Consider the following 20,219-nt stretch of genomic DNA (forward strand, 5'->3'; position numbering starts at 1 on the left):
TTAAACATACAACAAATGTACCAGAGTTGTTCTGTGATTCTAGATTATGTATTTCTACTCATATTAAAATAAAGAATGCACACATTTCTCCCCTGTGCACATGTACCCACCAAAAATTTCTAGTAGCAGTTAAACACGAATAAATTTCCTAACATAATGTGATGCTGTGCAAAACGTAGTAGAAGTTAACCACAGGCTTTGCAATGAAAAAAAAATAACACTTGCTTTATAATACTTGTAAAAGTGATCTAATTCAATTTTGACCTTTTAAAATTAAATAATATATATAAGATGATCAATGAAAGAGATTTTAGGCACTTTGTTGGGCATACCACTGATTGTCATTTTAATTTTTAAAATAAACTAAATTGCCCTGAGCAGTAAACAATGGTCATTGATATTCAGATAAAGTTATTAAGTTCACCAAGACACCAGATCTTATACTCAGTAAAGATTTATTTGAAAAACAAATATTGAATAATTTATGATTTAAAGTGGTTAGAATCAAGTTCAAGGGAAATATAAGCAAACCATTTTGTCTCTAATGATTTGAAGTATACGAAGTTAAAACCTTATATATTTTTGTCAAAATAGTAATTATCCACAGTGACAGATGCTGCTCCCTACTTAATGGAGGGTCTCACATTTTACTCCGCGTCTCATTGGGCAGGAAATATCAAATTTTAAAATAGAGTTAATTTGGGGAAAGGCATCAGTGCTGCAGCTCGTAGCACCAAATGTTTTTTCTTGGAGCACCAAATGCTTTAAGGAAAACATTCCAAGTATCAAAGTTTTCAGATAGATAAATATTTATGGATCAAATCCATAAAGAACAGACATTGTTATGAAATATATATAGATGCCTTCAAAACTTTCTTTCCAGGCAGAGTAGACACATAAGTTAGGAGTCATTTCCCACTTAATTGTTTTTGCAACCTTATGCAACACAAATGGATAAAGACTTACTCCTTTATTCATAGAAATGAAATTTTGACTGATATTATGTCCAAAAAATTAAACAGGAATTATTTCTCTATGTAAATTATAAAACGTTATTGAAATTATAGAAATGGCTTTATTTTCCTGCTTGAAAGGAGAGGTTTTCGATTTAGTGAGAAAGCGGTTCTCTTTAAAGCGAAGTCCTCTCACTCGCTAGTTAGCCTAATCAGAGAAAATCATAACATAGATCTGATTCTCATCTTTCAGTGCAATGAACGTCCATCTGTCTTTGAACATGACGAATGGTACTTTTTAGACTACATATAGACCATCGCCTCTGTTTTCAATGAAAGCTCTTCCCAGTAGTATTAGAACTGGAAATTCATACGAATGACAATCCACAGAAAGCTATTTTGTCTTTGAGAGGCAGAGGTCTACTTACATTGCTTACATAGCAAAACACGAGTGTCATACAAATGCCATATGATACTAGAGAAGTTCAAAGTAAACTATCAAAGAAACAGCCTTAACTTCTAAGCATCCCTGATGCTCATAAATGCCATTTAGGGATGTGCACTGATCAGAAATGAAGAGTCAATTTAAGAAAATAGGGATAGGCCCTGACCCAGGCGCAAATGTAGAACAAAGATCTACAAGAACTCATTGGGTGTATATTTGGCTTCAAAGTCACACTTGCACACATGGATAATCGCTGCCAACAGTATCGTTTGTGAACATAAGGGACATTTGGGAACTCAATATAATTGTGTCCCAGAAACTAACCAGGACAACGACATATTCAAGCAAGTAAGGCTTGAGTTTACGTAGGCTTAAAGAAAAGGGTAGCAGAGGCACAGGTCAACATTTTATTTATGACTATGTAGACAGACTCATGACTTTGGATCCAGCCAGCCAGTGACATAAATAAACTTGAGCAAAAGATTCAAGCTAGTAGATATACATGTGTGTGTATATGTATATATATATTTGTGTGTGTGAGTAAGGCTTCTTGGAGCAGTGCCACAATTCTGGACACCAACCAACAGAATCACTCCCGTCCTTTGAAATTTTCATTATAAGAGCACAACGGGGATAATTATACTGGGTTGCTCCAAATCGCTCCTTCCATCTTGTGCACTCATATGCCCGCCAAACATGAAATGTTCGACTTCTCCCTTCCAATGTGATGGTTGTTGAACTTATTTTTAGTGTCATTTGATAAGCCTTTGTGCTCGCAGAGAGACATCCCACTGACCCAGCCACTGGTCATTGTCTATACCAGTTCACATCAAAGCAGGCGCACTTTGTCAGGTTTCGAGTCGAATATCCATTTCCCATCTGAAATACAGTATCGAAAGTGACTAGATCATTTGAGCTTTTCTCTTCAGCTGCTGCCTTCTTCCTCCCCACAGTGTTTCCGCTCACGCAAACATCATTTGGCACCGTGGACATGACACGATGGGGCTTTTCTAAAAAATTAGAATACATACATTCGACGTTTTGCAGTGGCCAATCCTCCTGAAAATTTAACTTTCAAATTGATGAATGGAGGTCTTTTCTTCTCTACTGAATCATATCCAAGGTAAAGTGCCTCCTCAAAATCCAAGTAATGCGCATACAGTAATAGGTCATTCAATGTCACAAGGCATAAAAAAGATGAGCAAAATCTTCACAGGCTGCTGCTTGCTGTTGCCTTTAATTATATTAATTAAATTTTGAAATTTTCATGCAAAGAGAGTTGCTAGCTTGTGATGCTGAAGAGCCCTTGGAGACTTGGAGAAAGAAAAACCCTGAGCGGAAGCTTTGTGGTTATTGCCTCCTTTAAATTAAAAGCAAACAAAACTCCTAGGTATGTATACAGATGTTAATGCTACATGCACTACTAAACCCTGAACATAGAAAAAGGGCAAATCTACCAATCACAGGGACAAGTTCTCAATTCATGAGGCCCTCACGTTCCATTCAGGATCTCTGGTTGGAGGCTGTCTTCCCGTGGAGTAATGCTCCATTAATTTTCTTCTTCTTCCCCAGTGCATAGTGAAAGAAGGGTGTCTTCAAAAACTAAAGGGCAAAATCTTGCTTGCTACCAATACCTTGAGGCATCCTGTCTACATTTTATCATGCGTGTACACTTTTCAGTGTTATGAGTGACAAGATTTTCCAGGCAGAAGCTTCCCGTAAGGCACATTGTGGGGGAACTTGGAGGGTTTTGTAATCTGACAGAGATATAAGGCAATGGACTCCTTTATTCGCTTATCCTGGTGGGAAATTTCAAACTCTGCCTGTGGATACACAGTCTCGCCCTGTAAAAACACAAGTGCCATGTTTCCATGTCAAACACTCCTTCTTTCATTAAAGATCCATCATGGCCAGTGGTTTCGTGGTTCCCATTTTGGCATCAATCATGCTGTTGGTTTTTTAATTTTTTCCCCTCTTCTACACATTCATGCAAACTTTCTTCCATAAGCCATAGCATTTAGATCAATGTTCCTCTTTATTTGCAATGTCATAAATCATGAGTTACCTCTGTGTTTCATCAACTTCCGTGTAGAGAGCAGAACAACTCTTTGAAAATATCTGGTGTAAGCAAAGCAAAAGGCAGAGAAAACCTTTCCTGACTGAGAGGAATAAAGTTGCTCTTCCAAAAACTTCTAAAATGCACTTATTTCTTTCTCGTTTTGTCGGAAATCAGCAGTGTGAAGAGGGCCCATCGTCATACCTTCTTGGTCTTCTTCCTTTCCTTTTACTGAGACTGAACTCGGGAGAAGTTTATGCACCGACCCTAGAAAAGAAACAAATCCTTATTGTTTATTAAAGCAATTATAAAAAAGAATACGAACAACTAGTTTTCCTACCATAACATAATAAACAATCATCCAAGGTAAGGTCACGGTTAAGATGAGACATGAAGTCATACCTTCTTTTCCTCGAGTCAAAGCATTATGGCTCATTGAGGCATTTTCCATAGCAACTTCACCTACACAATGGTATGGTGACATTAGAGCAGAAAAATTCTTTGGAAAAGGGAAATATTTTATTGCTATTTAAAGAATTGTGTTACTATCCTAGCAATAAAAATATCAAAGCCACAACCAAGTATGTTTCTTTCTATAATGAATTAAAATGAAGGTGTTCCTTTAGGTAACTTGGTGCTTCTAAAACATATAAAGTGGGTGCTTCTAAAATGTATACATGAGGAGGGCATTTAAAGGAAGAGATGCCATCTCTTTGTGATTCTCCTTTGTAAAAGGCTTTTGCAAGACTTATTAGTGATTCTATCCATTGTTCCCCACCAGTTCTCACAATGCATGCCACATAACATGTTCTCTCCAAAGGGTGACTATTCATTTGCATTGCACATTTCCAAAGAGACTTTGCCATTCCTATTCCTTAGCAGTTCAGTGAAGGCTGTGGAGATACATTGTTTCATATGTAATTATAAATAATCTAAAATTTATTAGTAAACCAAGTTTCCAATTAGTGATAAAGGGTCCCCCTGCCCTTCCCTCTGCTTGGTACGACACTGCTGATACACTGTACTACATAAATCATGTCCAGATTCCTCAGCAGGCCGAACGCTAGCATACTGCTTTCTGTTTGAGGGTCAAGATTGTCACCCCATTGAGATTTTTCGTTTTTCTCATAATACCTGCTTTCTAATTTCAGATATTAGAACTTCTCTTTATTTCCCCCTAAATGTGAGCAATATGTTCATTTATAATACATGGTAATATTCAAAAGAAACAACAAACATTGTGAAAGAAGGAAACTTGAAATATAAAAACAGGATTTTAGTCCATTTTCCTTTCAGAAATGACTATTCAATAAATTTGGAAATTTTAGAAATGAATGAAGTAAGAGAAGAGCATAAAAGCAAATAGTTTTCATTAGCTTTTTGACTAGAAGGCAAACATTCATCAGATTATCTGTCTTCTAAATAATTTTGGAAGCAACATTATTACTATAATTGTCAATTGAATTACTTAATTTATGCCTAATTTCTACAAATAATATTTGCGCAAAATGAAGTAGGAGAAAAGTATAGAGAAGAGCACCTTAGAAACAGGTCAAAATTTGTTGGCAAATGCGGGGCATTGGTCATAGGCCACACACTCACACTGTATTTTTGTACAGTCTAGAATCTTCAAATAAGATCTGTAGAATGAATATTAAGTGAAAATATACTCTTCTGCAGACTAGCTATTTATGACTCCAAATGCCATGAAAACATTAAAGATATTTTCATACATATCCTTTTCTAAACTTTATTATTCAAGGGAAGCAGGTAGAAACCTGGCATAATTAATAAATATTTGATCAAAGCAATAAAGCAGTGCTTCCAAGCCACAACAGTGTAACTAGACATGCCATGAGAAACGCATGTTGACTATGTAATTACAATAGTGATAAACATTAAAAATATTACTTTCTGGCAATTTTCCAGAATCAAACAAATATATGAGGAATTATAACCACAACAGTATGAATTAATGATATCTTTTTCTTATGTATTTATGGACCAAAAAAGTAATTTCTTCTCTTCTGAAAAATGTGGGCAAAGTGGTTATCAAGAATCTCTACTTTTACTTGAGTTTCATCACTAACTAACTAGGTATAGATATAAGGCTCCTTTTCTGACCACTTCTGTCATCAGATCAATCTTGGTGACGTTGATTCATTTACTTTAAGAAACTGGATAGTTTAAAAAGTGAGATTCATAGTTCTCCTGAATTTTCAAAACCACTTCAATGCCTAAATTATTCCAGACCTACATGATTTTCCATCTCATTTGGTGTGGTTTAATTAAAGACATAGAAACTCAAAAGAAGAAATCCCTATTGATTTTGACCCTGAGGTCCTTACTTCAATTCTTCCAAAGCTGAGGATTAAGTATTGGTTATCAGCTGCCAAATGTCTATTAACTCAAGTACCCCAAACCTCCTGCGAAACACAGTATACACACCCCTGTGTTTTAGTGCACACTTACTAACAAAAACAACCCCATGTCTTCTCCCCTCCTAATCATGGACTTAGTGTTTTTCACTTTTATCAAGAGCTGTGAAGGTCTGGGTGTACTTTCATCTTACACAAATTAAAAAGTTGGTAACTTGGAGTTCTGTTAAGCATTGCCTAATTCCCCCAGTTGTGGGGCTCCTTTCCCCTAAATGCCCCCATTGCAAGCTCCTGCAGCCAAATCACAGCATGCCACTCTGGCGCTTACTGACTGTGTGACCATGGGCAACATTCAACGGCTGTGTGCTTCAGTTTCTTCATCAGTAAAGTGATGATTAAAAATTAGGCCTACTCTCAGGACTGTTAAAAAGATTAAATCTGTGTGTGTGTGTTTATATATATATATATACACTTAGAACAGTGCCTGGGATATACTCTCAGTAAACAAATAGGTACTTATTATCTGTCTTTCCTCTAACTGTTACTGCATAGTATCTAACGTGGAACAGACTTGTAATAAATAAACACTTAGAAACAGATGAATGTATGAATGGTGCATGTATAAATGAATGAATACTGAATGACTAGACCTCCACTAGGGGAGGAGCCAGACCTCAAACATGCAAATACTGAATAAGTATGAATTTGAGAGAGAAAAAGAGGATTGATTACAAAGGAGAAGAATACAATGGTGGAGAAAGAGAGAAGCATATATGGAAAAACAGAAGACAGTAGCAATAAGGAGAAAAGACAGAAAGGTATAATCAAGAAAAAAAAGAAATTATTGGCCAGAAGGAAAACTGTATTCGGTATTCCATCAGGCATCTCACTCCCAGGGGACTATTTCATGCTAGCTGCTAACATCAATTTACCGGAATATTCTAAAATCGAGGCAACACATGCTGGTTGTAAGTTGCTGTGATTTGGTGTCTGTGGCCCTTCAAATACTACTCAGTATCTTAAAAACCCATTGAGATGATGCTAATTATGTTCAAGGTCATGAATGTTTGGGCTGCCATTGGTGCCATGGCAAGCAGACTGTGCCAGAACTGTGCAGAGCAATTTTTGTTTGCAGGAAGTGGGGCATGCCAAGGTTTACAAGACTCCGTGTCCTCATGCTTGCAATGTCTACACAATAAAGGTATGGTGTCAGGGTAACAAGCAAAGCGTATAAAACAGCTGGGGCATACAACTCATTAAAGAATTGCACGGAATAAAAAATAGTAGTAGTTACTAGTGTTCATTGTTCTGAGACTATTTTACTCTAATGATGAATAGTACAAGTCCTGAAAAAATTTTAAGAAGTTGATTACATGGCTTAATAAAAACTATTCAATATCACCTAAAAACATAGAAATATACATAGAGACATACATTTATAATTTTAATACCTTATTCTCCATATAGAGATTAATAGTGGTATCAGATAAAAGAACTATATAGTCTTTCCAGTAAACCACTAAAAGTGTAATATGTTAAAATAGATGAACACAAGATTTCTGCTAGCAAGAGTTAAAACAAATGAGTAATATTATGCTTGTTATATTTTACAAAATAATTTTAAAAATTTGAACTCCAGTGGCATAAATATGTACAGAATAATATAACATGATATTATAATATATATTAGAATCATTAACATGAAGAAATAATATGAAGTGAATTTTTTGAATTCTTAAATCGATATTTTTTCTCAATTTTCTTGACATAAAATCATGCATCTAAATGATGGACAGAGTCAGAGCAGACTGTTGTTGTGAGGCTGTGGACAACCCCCACACTAGATACTAATGGAAAGGATTGCCTTTCCATTAGACAATCAATACAGCCAATATGAATTTAATGCGCTGCATGAGTCATTAGGCCATAAACAGCAACAATGATGACATACAGTCAGTATAAGCTTGGATTCAATTAGTATCTGAGGACTGCATTCATTTAAAAACAAACTATGAATTAGAACATTCTTTTGCCTTGGGAATACAGCATTCCTTGGAGGCAATGAAATTATGTGAAATCTATTCATTTTGCATGATGTAGGAGATTATGAGTAAAATTTCTTAATATTTAAAGAAATTAGCTTTAGGCAGAACAAATAAAATTGAACTCTTGAGTTTAGAGCATAGCCAAACACATTTAAAGAAAGTTAACTTCAAATTGTGATAACTTACATATTGACTGACTAGGTCATAGTTTACTTACCTATACATTAAAAAATCAATTAGGAAAATTAACTATAAACAAGATTACTATGCCATGTTTACCAACTTAAAAATGTTTGTGACATATTAGAAGTCCATTTACATATTAAAATTTGACATCATTATATTATGGTCTTGGTATGACAACATTTTACGTAATAAAAAATATGGTTCGAAAGGACTAAAACTGCCTCCCTTTTAAGGCATGCTGTCCTATGTAAACTTATATTAATCACATTACCTAATTAGTGAGCTTCCATGGAAAGAAAAGAACTTTCTATTGCTAGTGGAAATATAAAGTGTTAAAAACTATATAGTAGGCAGTGTATATGGTGATAGTTTTTAACAGCTTATATTCCTTGCCTCAGCAATTTCATGACAGGATTCAGCCCAACAAGATATCTAGACAAAGATTTAAGAATATTTACCATAGTGTTTTGATAATAATAAAAACATAACCAGTCAATTTATATTTATTTCTGTCCAACAATCAGAATAATTAAATAATTATGAATTATCTAAGTAAACATTGTATAGCCATTAAAATGGAAAATTAAAAATGTAGGAAAATTAAGTGCAAAAATGCCAAATTATATATATACATAGTTGTTATTATACAATATATATCTAAAGAGTAAAAGACAGCTAATGAACAGTACGCCAACGTTCTATGCATGGAATTGCCTAAGGCTTCTATTTTATACCTTTTCTGTATGTTCATATATTTGATAGTTTAAAAATTTAGTTTTGAAAGAGTAAATTTAATCAGCAAAAACCCAATCCTTTCTAAACATCTATATGTTTTTAAAAGTCAGCCCAGGAACTTGTCCACTCCTTACACCCCAAATCACTGCCAACTACCAACTATGTCAAGATTTTGCAGCACTCCACGTTCCCATAGCTCAATGTTTATCAGTGCTGGGGTTGTATTTGATGGTTAACATCCCGGATGCAGTTCTACTCATGAGTGGATGGGCGTGGAATTGATAAATACTATAATCCACAGTCAGCGTTTTCATTTTCATGGTACACAAGTCTAAGAGTTTCCATAAAATACCTGTTCAAGCATTTGCACAGGTCACAATCAGTGATCTAATTTTTGAAATGTGGGTGTGTGTGTGTGCATGTGTATGCACAGACAGCTTACTTCAAGCCCTGTGCACACTGGAGTTGATTATATTTGAATAAAAATGTTAGGGAAGCTCTTCCATTTTCATACCACATCAAGCCTTCTAACCACATGCCCAGCACCTAGGACATATATTTCTCTATTCAGTCAACAAAAAATACTCATCTTCAGGCACTTATCAGCAATAACTTTGGAATCCTTTCTCTCCTGATCAGTTGGCAAAAACTACCTTTGAGAGGGAAGTTCTAAGTGAATCTACTTCTGTAGCTCAGTGTTTGTTTTTTTTTTTTTCATACTGCAGTCTACAATGTCCCGTGGGCTCTCCGCGGTGCCTGGGGGACACTGAGGCTGGAGTGGCACACAAGGGGGCCAGTGGGCACTGCAAATCTCCGATCTAAATCTGACCCAAGAAGCTCCACTCTCATCTACCCTTTAAAATTGCAATTCAGTATGAGATTTTTTTTGTTTGCACTAAAATTGTAGTTTAATAACTATTATTCAGGATATTCATGCCTATGGTAAATCAGCTGGCCACTAATCTATCTTTTTTACCTAGACTTGGTTTCTTTATTTCTCTTTAGAAATGCCTTCCTAGGTTTATGACATTATAGCATTCACTTCAACTTTTGGTCATGTGAAGAGAATTTTGCATTTTGACAAGTTGCTACTGAGGAAACTGATATTAAGGGATAAATTCTTAGAGTTCAGAGCTAGCTAGAAAAAAAGCTTGTCACTTTTGGTAAGCTCATGTACTTTTCTTTTATTATATAATGGCAACTGTATAACTCAGTCTTTCTCTTTGTGCCTTGGCTTTCAAAAAGCTCAGATTTACATGATGTTCTAAAAGCAATTGCATCTATAGATTGCCTTGGGTAGTGTGGACATTTTCGTGATATTAATTTTTTCTATCCATGAACACAGTATGTGCTTCCACTTATGTGAATCTTCTTTAATTTCTTTCTTCAGGGGCATAATTTTCCAAGTACAGGTCTTTTATATCCTTGGTTAGGTTTATTCCTAGGTATTTAATTATTTTTGAAGCAATCGTGAATGGGATTGTTTTCTTAATCTCCCATACTGATAGTCCATTATTGGCATATAAAAATGCAACTGATATCTGGATATTAATTTTGTATCCTGCTACTTTACTGAATTTATTTATCAATTCTAGTATTTTCCTGGTAGAATCTTTAGGGCTTTCTATATACGGTGTCACAATGACAATTTTACTTCTTCCTTTCCAAACTGGATGCCTTTTATGTATTCTTGTGTGATTGCTGTGGTCTGGAGTTCCAGTACAATGTTGAATAAGAGAGGTGAAAGCAAACACTCCTGTATTATTCACAATCTTAAAGAGAATGCTTGCAGTTTTTGCCCACTCAGTATGATGCTGGCAGTGGGTTTGTCATATACATCCTTTATTATATGTATGTATGTTCCCTCTATTCCCACATTGCTGAAAGTTTGTGTCATAAATCAGTGCTGGATTTTAAAAATGCTTTTTCTGCATCTATTGATATGATCATGTGGATTTTACCTTTCCTTTTATTTATGTAATGTATCATGTTTACTGATTGGACAATGTTGCATCAAACTTGCATCCCTGGACTAAATCCCACTTGATCATGGTGTATGATCTTTTTGATGTATTGCTGTATTTGGTTTGCTAATATATGTTGAGGATTTTAGCATCTGTGTTCATCAGGGATATTGGCCTATAATTCCACTTCTGGGAATTTATCTGAAAATACCTGAAATACTAATTCAAAAGAATGTAAGCACTCATGTTCAATGCAGTGGTATTTACCATAGCCAAGAATTGGAAGCAGCCCAAGTGTCCCTCAGTAGATGAGTGGATAAAACAACTATGGTACATTCACATAGTAGAACACTACTTGGCTATATAAAAGAAGAAAATTTTGCCCTTTGTGACAGCATGGATGGAACTGGAGAACATTATGCTAAGTGAAATAAGCCAGTCAGAGAAAGACAAATAACATATGATTTTAGTCATACGTGGAGTCTAATGAACAAACTGAACCAACAATCACAGCAGAGACAGACTCACAGATAGAGAGAAAGCTGACAGCTCTAGGGGAGGGGAGGAATTTGTAGGGTGGAGGAACTAAGCAAAAAGGAAAAGCACTCAGACACAGACAATAGTGTGGTGATTGTGGAGGGAAGGAGGCTGGGTGGAGGTGGAAGAGGGCATAAGGGGGATAGTGGTAATGGAAAAAATACAACAAAAAAAGAAATTCTTGCCTCTTGGCTCAACTGATGGCCTCTTCCAAAGTCATAAAAATATAAAAATTAAAATAAAAAAATAAAGGCAATTGCTACCCTCAGTGAACATTTTCTAGTATAGCTGTATATTGACTTTGGCCCGTGATTTTTTCTCTATTTTTATTCTGAATTTTTACTGTGTATTTTTCTCAGTAGTTATTTAAAAGTAGACTAGGTATAAGTAAATGTAAATTAATATTTATTACTTCCTTAATTCTTTTTTAAAGATTTTTTTACTTATTTATTTTTAGAGAGAGGGAGAGGGAGAAAGAGAGGGAAAGAAATGTCAATATGAGAGAAATATCGATGTGTTGCCTCTCGTACTGGTACTTTGGACCAGGGACCAAACCCACAACCCAGGCACGTGCCCTGACTAGGAAATGAACTGGCAACCTTTTGGTTTCCAGGCTGGCTATTCCTCATAAATCCCCAGATTCATCTAAACCTCTAAAAACCTCCAACAAATATATTACCTCAACTCCTACATTACATAAACAGATCATATCACGTCTACTTCCCTTCTCTGCTGCCTTTTCTAATTCTCGCAGGCCTTAAAATACATTGCAAGATAGCTGATTTCAAATGATGATCAAATTGAACTTAACCCAAACTAAGTAAACATAGGTAATGAATATGAACTTGAGGATTATACATGCAAACATGTTGAAAGTATATTGTTCTTAAAATCCCACGTTCTTTTATAAGAATAAATCCCCCTAGGTCTAAAGACTGAATGCTTAACTTCATTTTCTTAAGCTGCTAGGAAAAATAAGACAATATTATTCTTTATAAACAGGAAATGTATTAACATCCCAATTCATCTCGTAAAGTAGAGCTCTGTGCAGAAGCTTTACCCCATAACTCACTTTCCCTCAGTATAAAAGGAACAGAAGGTACCAAGGGTCTATTAGCAGCGAAACTTTGGTCATGACACAGGCTACGGTAAGTTCACAATTACAGTCTGTCAGCATTAACTTCACTGAAGTGCTTTTCAAGCAGTAGCAAGTATCTATTGGAATAAGAAGTTCATTGCATTTCTTCGGAAACCAATGTTGATGCAATACCTCCTCTTGGGTCTCATAATAAGTAGGAATTAGAAGCTGATGCCCAAAAGAAAACTGCCTGGTGCTGTTACTGCTGTGCGGTTAACCAAACAAAGAGATGAAAACAAGACAACAGTAGGAGTGGACATATTTGCTGGTTAAGAATATAGACTCCAGCTCTGTTGCAATATTTGAAAATGGATTTCACCCATTCCTTTTCACTGTGGCCAGTAAGAGTAGCATTAACCAGAGAAAGTGTCATGTTTCCCATCTCTTCAGCATTAAAATTCTGCTGGCATTAACACTTGCAAGGTCCTTTACTAGCTATCTGTGCAGGATATATTTCACTGCTAAAACCTTTATAGTATTATGCTCACCTCATAAATATCCATGGACAAGCTGAAGCATACAACTGCACTTTAGTTCAGACTTTTCAAACATAGATAGACGATTTATTTATATTCTCACCTCAGAGAGTTTACTAAACCTTCATGCTCTGTGCAGTAGTAAATAATGATTCAAATTTAAACTTGCATACAAAGCACAGATACAAAAGAAATGCACAAAAGACAATTGAAGAGGAAATTTCCAGGAAAACCCAAGTATCAGGAACAAATGGCAACTTGAGGACATAGCAGGCTCTTTGAGTAGATATTTCTGTGGCTGCTGAAGAGAGAGCACACGCTATCACCTTTCTCTCTCATGCATATGACATGACATATATCTAAGGGATCTATCAGTATGTGTGACATATATACATATAGAGAGATTCATATATAAATTATTATGTATAATATGAGAGAATCTGTGCTATCCTCCACTAAAAATAAATCTGCAAGATTTTGAGTTGAGGTATAAACTCCACATACTCTCTTCTAACGAATGTCCAATATATAAATGTCCCATTTTACAATGGAGGCCACATACCATACGGATATTTAGTAGATATTACGAAGGAAACTACTGAGTTTGCCTGACAGTTGACTTTCAGTTTTTTTCCTCTTTGTTCTGTTATGACACCTGCAAAATTTTAGTAACTCTACATATACTGTTAACATTTATTTTGCATGTATTCAAGTCCCTTAATTTTTCTTGAAATTCAGGCATATAATTGGATGTTAATGAAACACATAACCCATCATACTTCATAATAATAATATAAGAATTGACCCCTCTAGTTTATTACTTTCAAATTATATATATATGTATACGTATATATATATGTATATGTATATATATATGTATATATGTGTGTGTGTGTGTGTGTGTGTGTATATATATATATATATATATATATATACATATGTATGGAGAGACAGAAAGAGAGGGAGTTAGAGTTAGAGTTCTCCACATATCACTGGTGGCAATACCTTCTCTTGGGCCTCGTGATAAGTTATAACAAAAAGCAGATGCCCAAAAGAGATGTATATGTAAAATCAGGAAAGAATTCCACGTATCTTTTTAGTTGGCTAAGGTTTTTCGTTTGTTTGTTTGTGCATCTCATAGGCAGTATAGGAATAATTTCCCTCTTCCTTATCTCAGGGTACTAATTATGTCTTAGGTTTTAAACCAATAGTTTAAAAGCTATTTACAAATTCAACTTACAGAAAAACAGAAAATAAGTTTTGCACATGCACACTGTGGCATTACTGGTATTAATAAAAGGTTGAAAACAACCCAAATATCCCTAAGTAGGGATAAGATTAATAGTACATAAAAACCAGATAAATAATGAAATGTTACAAATAATATACAGCTGTTGAAACAAATGAGGAAAATCTGTGCACATTATTGTGAAGTGATGATCAGGATTTATTAGGGGAAACAATCAAGCTGCATATAGCACACACATGATGCTGTATTTTATATTACAAAAAAGGAAAATAGACTAGAACTAATGTATTATATTTTCAAAGAGAAAAAAAGAAAATTTGTTTTGAAAACAAAATTAGTGAAGTAGATGAGGATATAAATAAGATATCTTTGAATAGATCTTGTTATATGCTATCAAATGCAACCATGTAAATATTTGATATTTGCAAACAAAAAGCTATGTAATAAAAGGAAATCTCTACAGACTAAAACAGCCTTTTCTAAGTTCAAGGCAGAACTCTGCCAAAAGCAAAGAAAGTGACAGGAAAGCTGAGGGAGCACATCAGGTTTTCCTTGAGATCAAGGAAGTAGTCAACCGAAGTCTGGGAGAAATACAGGATGGTAGAGAAATATTTCTTTCTTCAAGGACACATGGGGCTTTCCCCAGGGGAAAGGGAACAGCTTGCTGAGAGTTTGGGCATGGCAAGAATAATGAGAAAAATAGCCCTGCGACAACAGCCTTTTGAAATCTGGGAGCAGGAGAACTGAGAAAGATTTCTCTACAACTCATGGGACTTCTGAGAGTGCAAGGAATTGGCAGTGCAAGGCTGTAGGCAGGAATCAGTATAAAAATAGGTATCTCAAGGTACAAAAAGTGGTAGGGGCTGGGGGGACAGGTGTTCAGGATCTCGAAAGTAAAGAGAATTTGGATGCAACCCAAGAAGCTTAAAGATGGCAGAGAGAGAGGTGTGTGTGTGGAGAGAGAGAGGGAGAGAGAGAGAGAGGAAGAGAGAGAGGGAGAGAGAGAGGGAGAGAGAGGATGCTTTGCTGAAGGGAAATCTATAATTCTGCTCTCAAAATTTTGACAGTAATGAACAAAAATAACTAAGATGGCAAGATACCAAGAACTAGCCCAACTGCAGATGAGCAACATGACAGAGAGAGTGTTATATATGTTTCTAGAGGTAAATATCATCTAAATTAGTTCCAATTTTTATGTACAATGTCTGGCATAAAAATCAACAATTATGGTACACACAAAAATTATGGACCATAATCTACTGGAAACACAATTAAGCAAATTTACAGTTAATAGAGAAGAGTGTAAAATAACTATGATAAAAATAATTAAAGTTCTAGTGAGAAAAATGTATAACATAAAATATGGTGAATTTCAGCAGAAATATACAAATTATAAATTAGAACAAAAAGAAAAAGGACATAGGAGAAAATGCAAAAACAGGAATACGTTTTTATTCATGTAAATTAGACTGGACATAGCAGAAGAAAAATTCATTGAAGTTGAAGGTACGAGTATAGAAACTGTTCAAACTGAAAACAAAGAGAAAAAAATAACTAAAGAGAATCTGAAACTTGTGGGACAATACATGATGATCTGTTATAAGAGTAACTGATGTCCCAGAAGGAGAAGAGAAATAATGGAGCAGAAGGAAAATTGGAATAATTATGACTGAGAACTTCCTAGAATTGATAAAAAGCATAAATCTGCAGATCAAAGAACCTTAGTGACCCTCAAGCAGAATAACTACACAGAAAATTGTATCAAAGAATATATAGTAAAACATATTAAAACCAAAGAATACCATAAGAGCATACCTCTCTGTCCTTTATCACCACATCCCAAGACATACAAATACTTCTCAATTTACAGTGGAGTTATGTTCCAATAAACCCATTGCAAGTTGAAAGTATAAATCAAAAATGCATTTAATACACCCACCTACTAAACATCATAGCATAGCTTACCTTAAACATACTCAGAACACTCACATTAGCCTACAGTTGGGCAAAATCCTCTAAAACAATAAATACACTGTAGAATGTCATTTGTTTACCCTTGTAATCACATGGGAGCTGCTGCTCATTGCTATGGCCCAGCATCACGAGCAAGTATTATACTACATATCACCAGCCCAGCAAAGGATCAAAAATCAAAATTTGAATTATGGTTTACACTGAATGCATATCACTTTTGCACCACCGTAAAGTAACAAAATCATTAGTTGAACCATTGTAAACTGGGATCCATCTGTATGCAGAGAAAAACATTTATAGGCATGACAGCTAACTTTTTATCTGAAACAATGGAAGATACAAGACAATGGAACTCTAAAATGCTAAATGAGCAGGGGGAGTCAACCTAAATTTCCATATCCAGAAAAAATATTATTTAAAAATGTAGGAAAATAAAGACATTTTAAGAGAAGTAAACTTAACAATTTATCTGCCATAGCCTTCAACAACCATAAGTGCTAGTAGCAATGGACTTCAACAACAATGTGTGCTAGTAGAAATTATTGAAACTGAAGGAAAAGACACTAGATGGAAGCTTAGATTTGCAAAAATAAATAAAGAAAATAAAACAATAAATATGTTAATAAGAAATATAAACATGGAAAAGAAATAAAACTTTATGACATTATTGATTAGTTAAAGCAAAAAGTGGTAATGTATTATTAACTTATAACATATATAGAAGTAAAATATATGACAACAAGAGTGCACAGAGCTGGAAGAATAAATGAAAATTAGTGCCACTATAATGTTTATTTATTTTTCTTAAACTACTATCATATTCGATGGTATATTGTGAAACATTAGAGAAGCATATTGTTATATCTAAAGCAACCACTAAAAACAGCACAGAGATATAGCTGAAAAAATGAGTGGATGGATTACAATAAAATACTATATTAACACAAAACAGGCAGAAAAACAGAAGATCAAAGAATGGACAGGACAAATAGAAATCAAGTACAGTAGACAGAACTGGAAATAAACTGAAACAAAGCAATTAGGTACATCCAGAAAAGAATTATGTCAAGTGACTTAAGACAGTCTGCATACTAATAACAGAATATAATCTAAAAATAAGTAGAGCAGCAAATAAATCTTTTATTTTATTCATTAGTCTTAATTTTACAAATACCATTTGCTATCAGTTTTTAGCTATATGTATTATAGAGTAGAGCAAATAAGTAGGTACTTTAATATTGTTAAGGCCAAAATTTCTCATGCAAGCACAAAGAGATACAAGTATAAATTCAAAAATATTTGGTAAGATCCCTTAATGTTAAATTAGAATTTAAAATATAAACTCATGAATTTTTTAAAACTATTGAATTTCCTAGCTCTACCTCCTAAAAATGAGTAGAAGCAATGACAACCCAATAACAATTAGCACACTTGTTATCCAAAATATGTTCTCTAAATATTATTCCTACTAAAAACATGTAGGACTTCTTGGATTGAATGTTTTATTCCAGTTTTGAAACAGAAAATGTAGATGAACTTAGGGCATATTTTTCCAAAACAAAAGAAATTTATCGAAGACTAATGTGGGCCATGTCAAAGTGCATAATAATCAATATGATGGATCAGGCTTTACCATCTGCTTTCTCTGATTTATCTTGGCATCACTAATAGTAGAAAAATTCTTGTGATGCATTATAAAATGTACAGCTCTACTTATGAATATCTACGTCAAAAGAAAAAGGTGAATTTGAATCAGAGTAAAGAGGTACAGAATATCAGTATATGTCAGTGTGTGTTCGGGACCAGTACTGGAGGAGTTGTGATTTTATAAGAAAGTATTCAGATGGCACTTGAGCAGACATTCAAAGGGAAGTCAATCAAACTGTGTCTATCTAGGGTGGAATGATTTTGGTAGAGAAACCTGCAAGTACAAAGGCCCTGGGGTAAAAGTATCTTTGGCATATCTGTAGAAAAGTAATGAGGATAATGTAGCAGGAGCAGATTCAGTAATGGAGAAAGTGGAGGAGGGAGAGAGGACACAGAAACCCTATCATGCAAAGCCTTGTAGTAGTAAATGTTATAAATCCTCTTTTTGAAAAGGAAAGTTACTAATTGTACAAAGTTAACATCTGGATCCCTTCTTATTTCTTTTACAGCTGATTGAGCCAACATGTTAAATCATTTAATTTTCAAAGTCCCAAAAATTCACACATACCAAAACTTTCTCTTTCTCCCTCTCTCTCTTCCTCTCTCATCTCTATCTTTCTCCACCTCTCATACACAAATGCACACACACATATAACAGACAGTATCAGAATAAGGAAGCCAAACTCCAACCATTATGTCTGAAAATGGTTAACTGAAAACTCAATCAATATTTAAATTATGCACTTAAGAAAATGTTAGAAAAATCCAACTGAAAGACATATTACATTACTACTGGTTAATAAAGTGAGAAATAGAATATATTAATTCATTCAGCAGGGAAGAACACTGCATGAAAACACTAATTTTCAGTTGACTATTTTTAGATTTAAAATTTTAACCTCAGTTATTAATACCACAAGACAAAAATTGTATAGGTAATTCACGTATCTCTCTCTAGACAGTTAGGCATCTAACTGTCTAGGGGTAATTCATCTTAACAAACTGATTTTTGCCCATTTAAGGAGAAATCCTGAAATGTCACATATCATGAGCACTGAAAAACATTATTAACAGATTTTCATAATGTACGTGACCTTAAGGATACAATGATTTACCCATAGCTAAGTTTCTAAGAATTAAGTCCTCACTTTGGGGAGCCTAAAATAGTATAAGTTGTCCCAGTCAAAAATTAGTAACTAAAAATGTGTTGGTGAATTCAGCCTACACTTAATTCATACAGGTTTTCATTACCTCTCTCTACTTAAAAGTATCTACAGCAATTTGGGTCATTTGTCAGATGGCTAAATTACCAGCTATCCCTTTTTTTATGTGCAGATACAAGTCTGAACATGCATTGCATAATAACCACAGAGATTTATATTACAAAAATAGATGCCACTGAAACCCAGAGGTTATTTCACTTAGCAGTGAGTATATAATGCCGTTTAATAGGAATCCTTTGCTCACAGTTTGAAAAGAAAGTAAACATGCATTAATTTTGTCCCTTAATCAATACAGGCATTTCTAAAACATCAACTAACAAGACTCTTAAAACAACTGTGAAAACACTGAATCATCTCTAGATCCCACCAGTGGAAAGGATAACTAATCCCACCAGTGGAAATCAAAGATTAAGCATACAGGTAGAATTATACAAGTAGAAGCATACAGATCCATTGAAATGAACAACATGATTGTGATAGTGTCTCAGAGTACTAATTACTTATTCATGTGAACTACGTGTCCTCTATGTACAAAGGATAGTTTGCTTTTTGGTCCACAGAACTCAAAAATACTAAAGACACATACATTTAAGAGTCAAATAACAAAAAGTGATTCCCTTTGATTATTTAATCTCCATTTGATTGTCTACATGTAATTATGTAACATAAATCCCAGAACCAGAAACTGGAGTTTAGGTCTATCTACAAGTCCAGGATTGGGTCTGATGTTACTGCAAGTTAGATGATTTATAGGTAGACATATAGGTAGACAGGTAGGTAGGTAGATAGATAGATGGATACGGGTATAAAGAGTCCATTTTTTCAGTTAGTTTACAGAAGCACATTCTGATATTCTAACATAAAATTATTTTCTAAACCAAAAGTATAATAAGTCTAATGTCCTACATTAAAAATATAATTAACTCTAGATCATGAAGTTTGTTCTGCATCATAACAGCTCTTCTAGTTTTTTTAAACAAAGAAACCTAAGTATTTGTTTAAACTCTATCTTCTGTCCTAGACTGTAACATCATGGTGGTTTTTTCACCATTTTGCAGACGCAATATTCACTCTACAGTTCAAAGTGCTTAAAAACAGCCAAATTAATGATAATGACTGGGTTTGAAATATTGAATTTTTACCCATGTGGCTAATATAGCTCTGAAACATATAACTGATATTGATATTTGTACAAATATTGAGATAGTTTAAT

The 20,219-nt window shown here is 34.5% G+C and overlaps 1 protein-coding gene across 1 annotated transcript in view; it reads right to left on the reverse strand.

Moving 5' to 3' along the window:
* Positions 1-1,794: 1,794 nt before the first annotated feature.
* The window catches only part of ANTXR2 (ANTXR cell adhesion molecule 2), a 151,955-nt gene continuing 133,530 nt past the window's right edge, over positions 1,795-20,219 (reverse strand). Inside the window, exon 17 of the mRNA XM_024579148.4 lies at positions 1,795-3,721. Within this exon, the coding sequence (XP_024434916.1) occupies positions 3,683-3,721 (39 nt within the window). The 3' untranslated portion in view covers positions 1,795-3,682. The remainder of the gene's footprint in view (positions 3,722-20,219) is intronic.

This window comes from Desmodus rotundus, chromosome 4 (genome assembly GCF_022682495.2).
Source record: "Desmodus rotundus isolate HL8 chromosome 4, HLdesRot8A.1, whole genome shotgun sequence".
Taxonomy (NCBI): domain Eukaryota; kingdom Metazoa; phylum Chordata; class Mammalia; order Chiroptera; family Phyllostomidae; genus Desmodus; species Desmodus rotundus.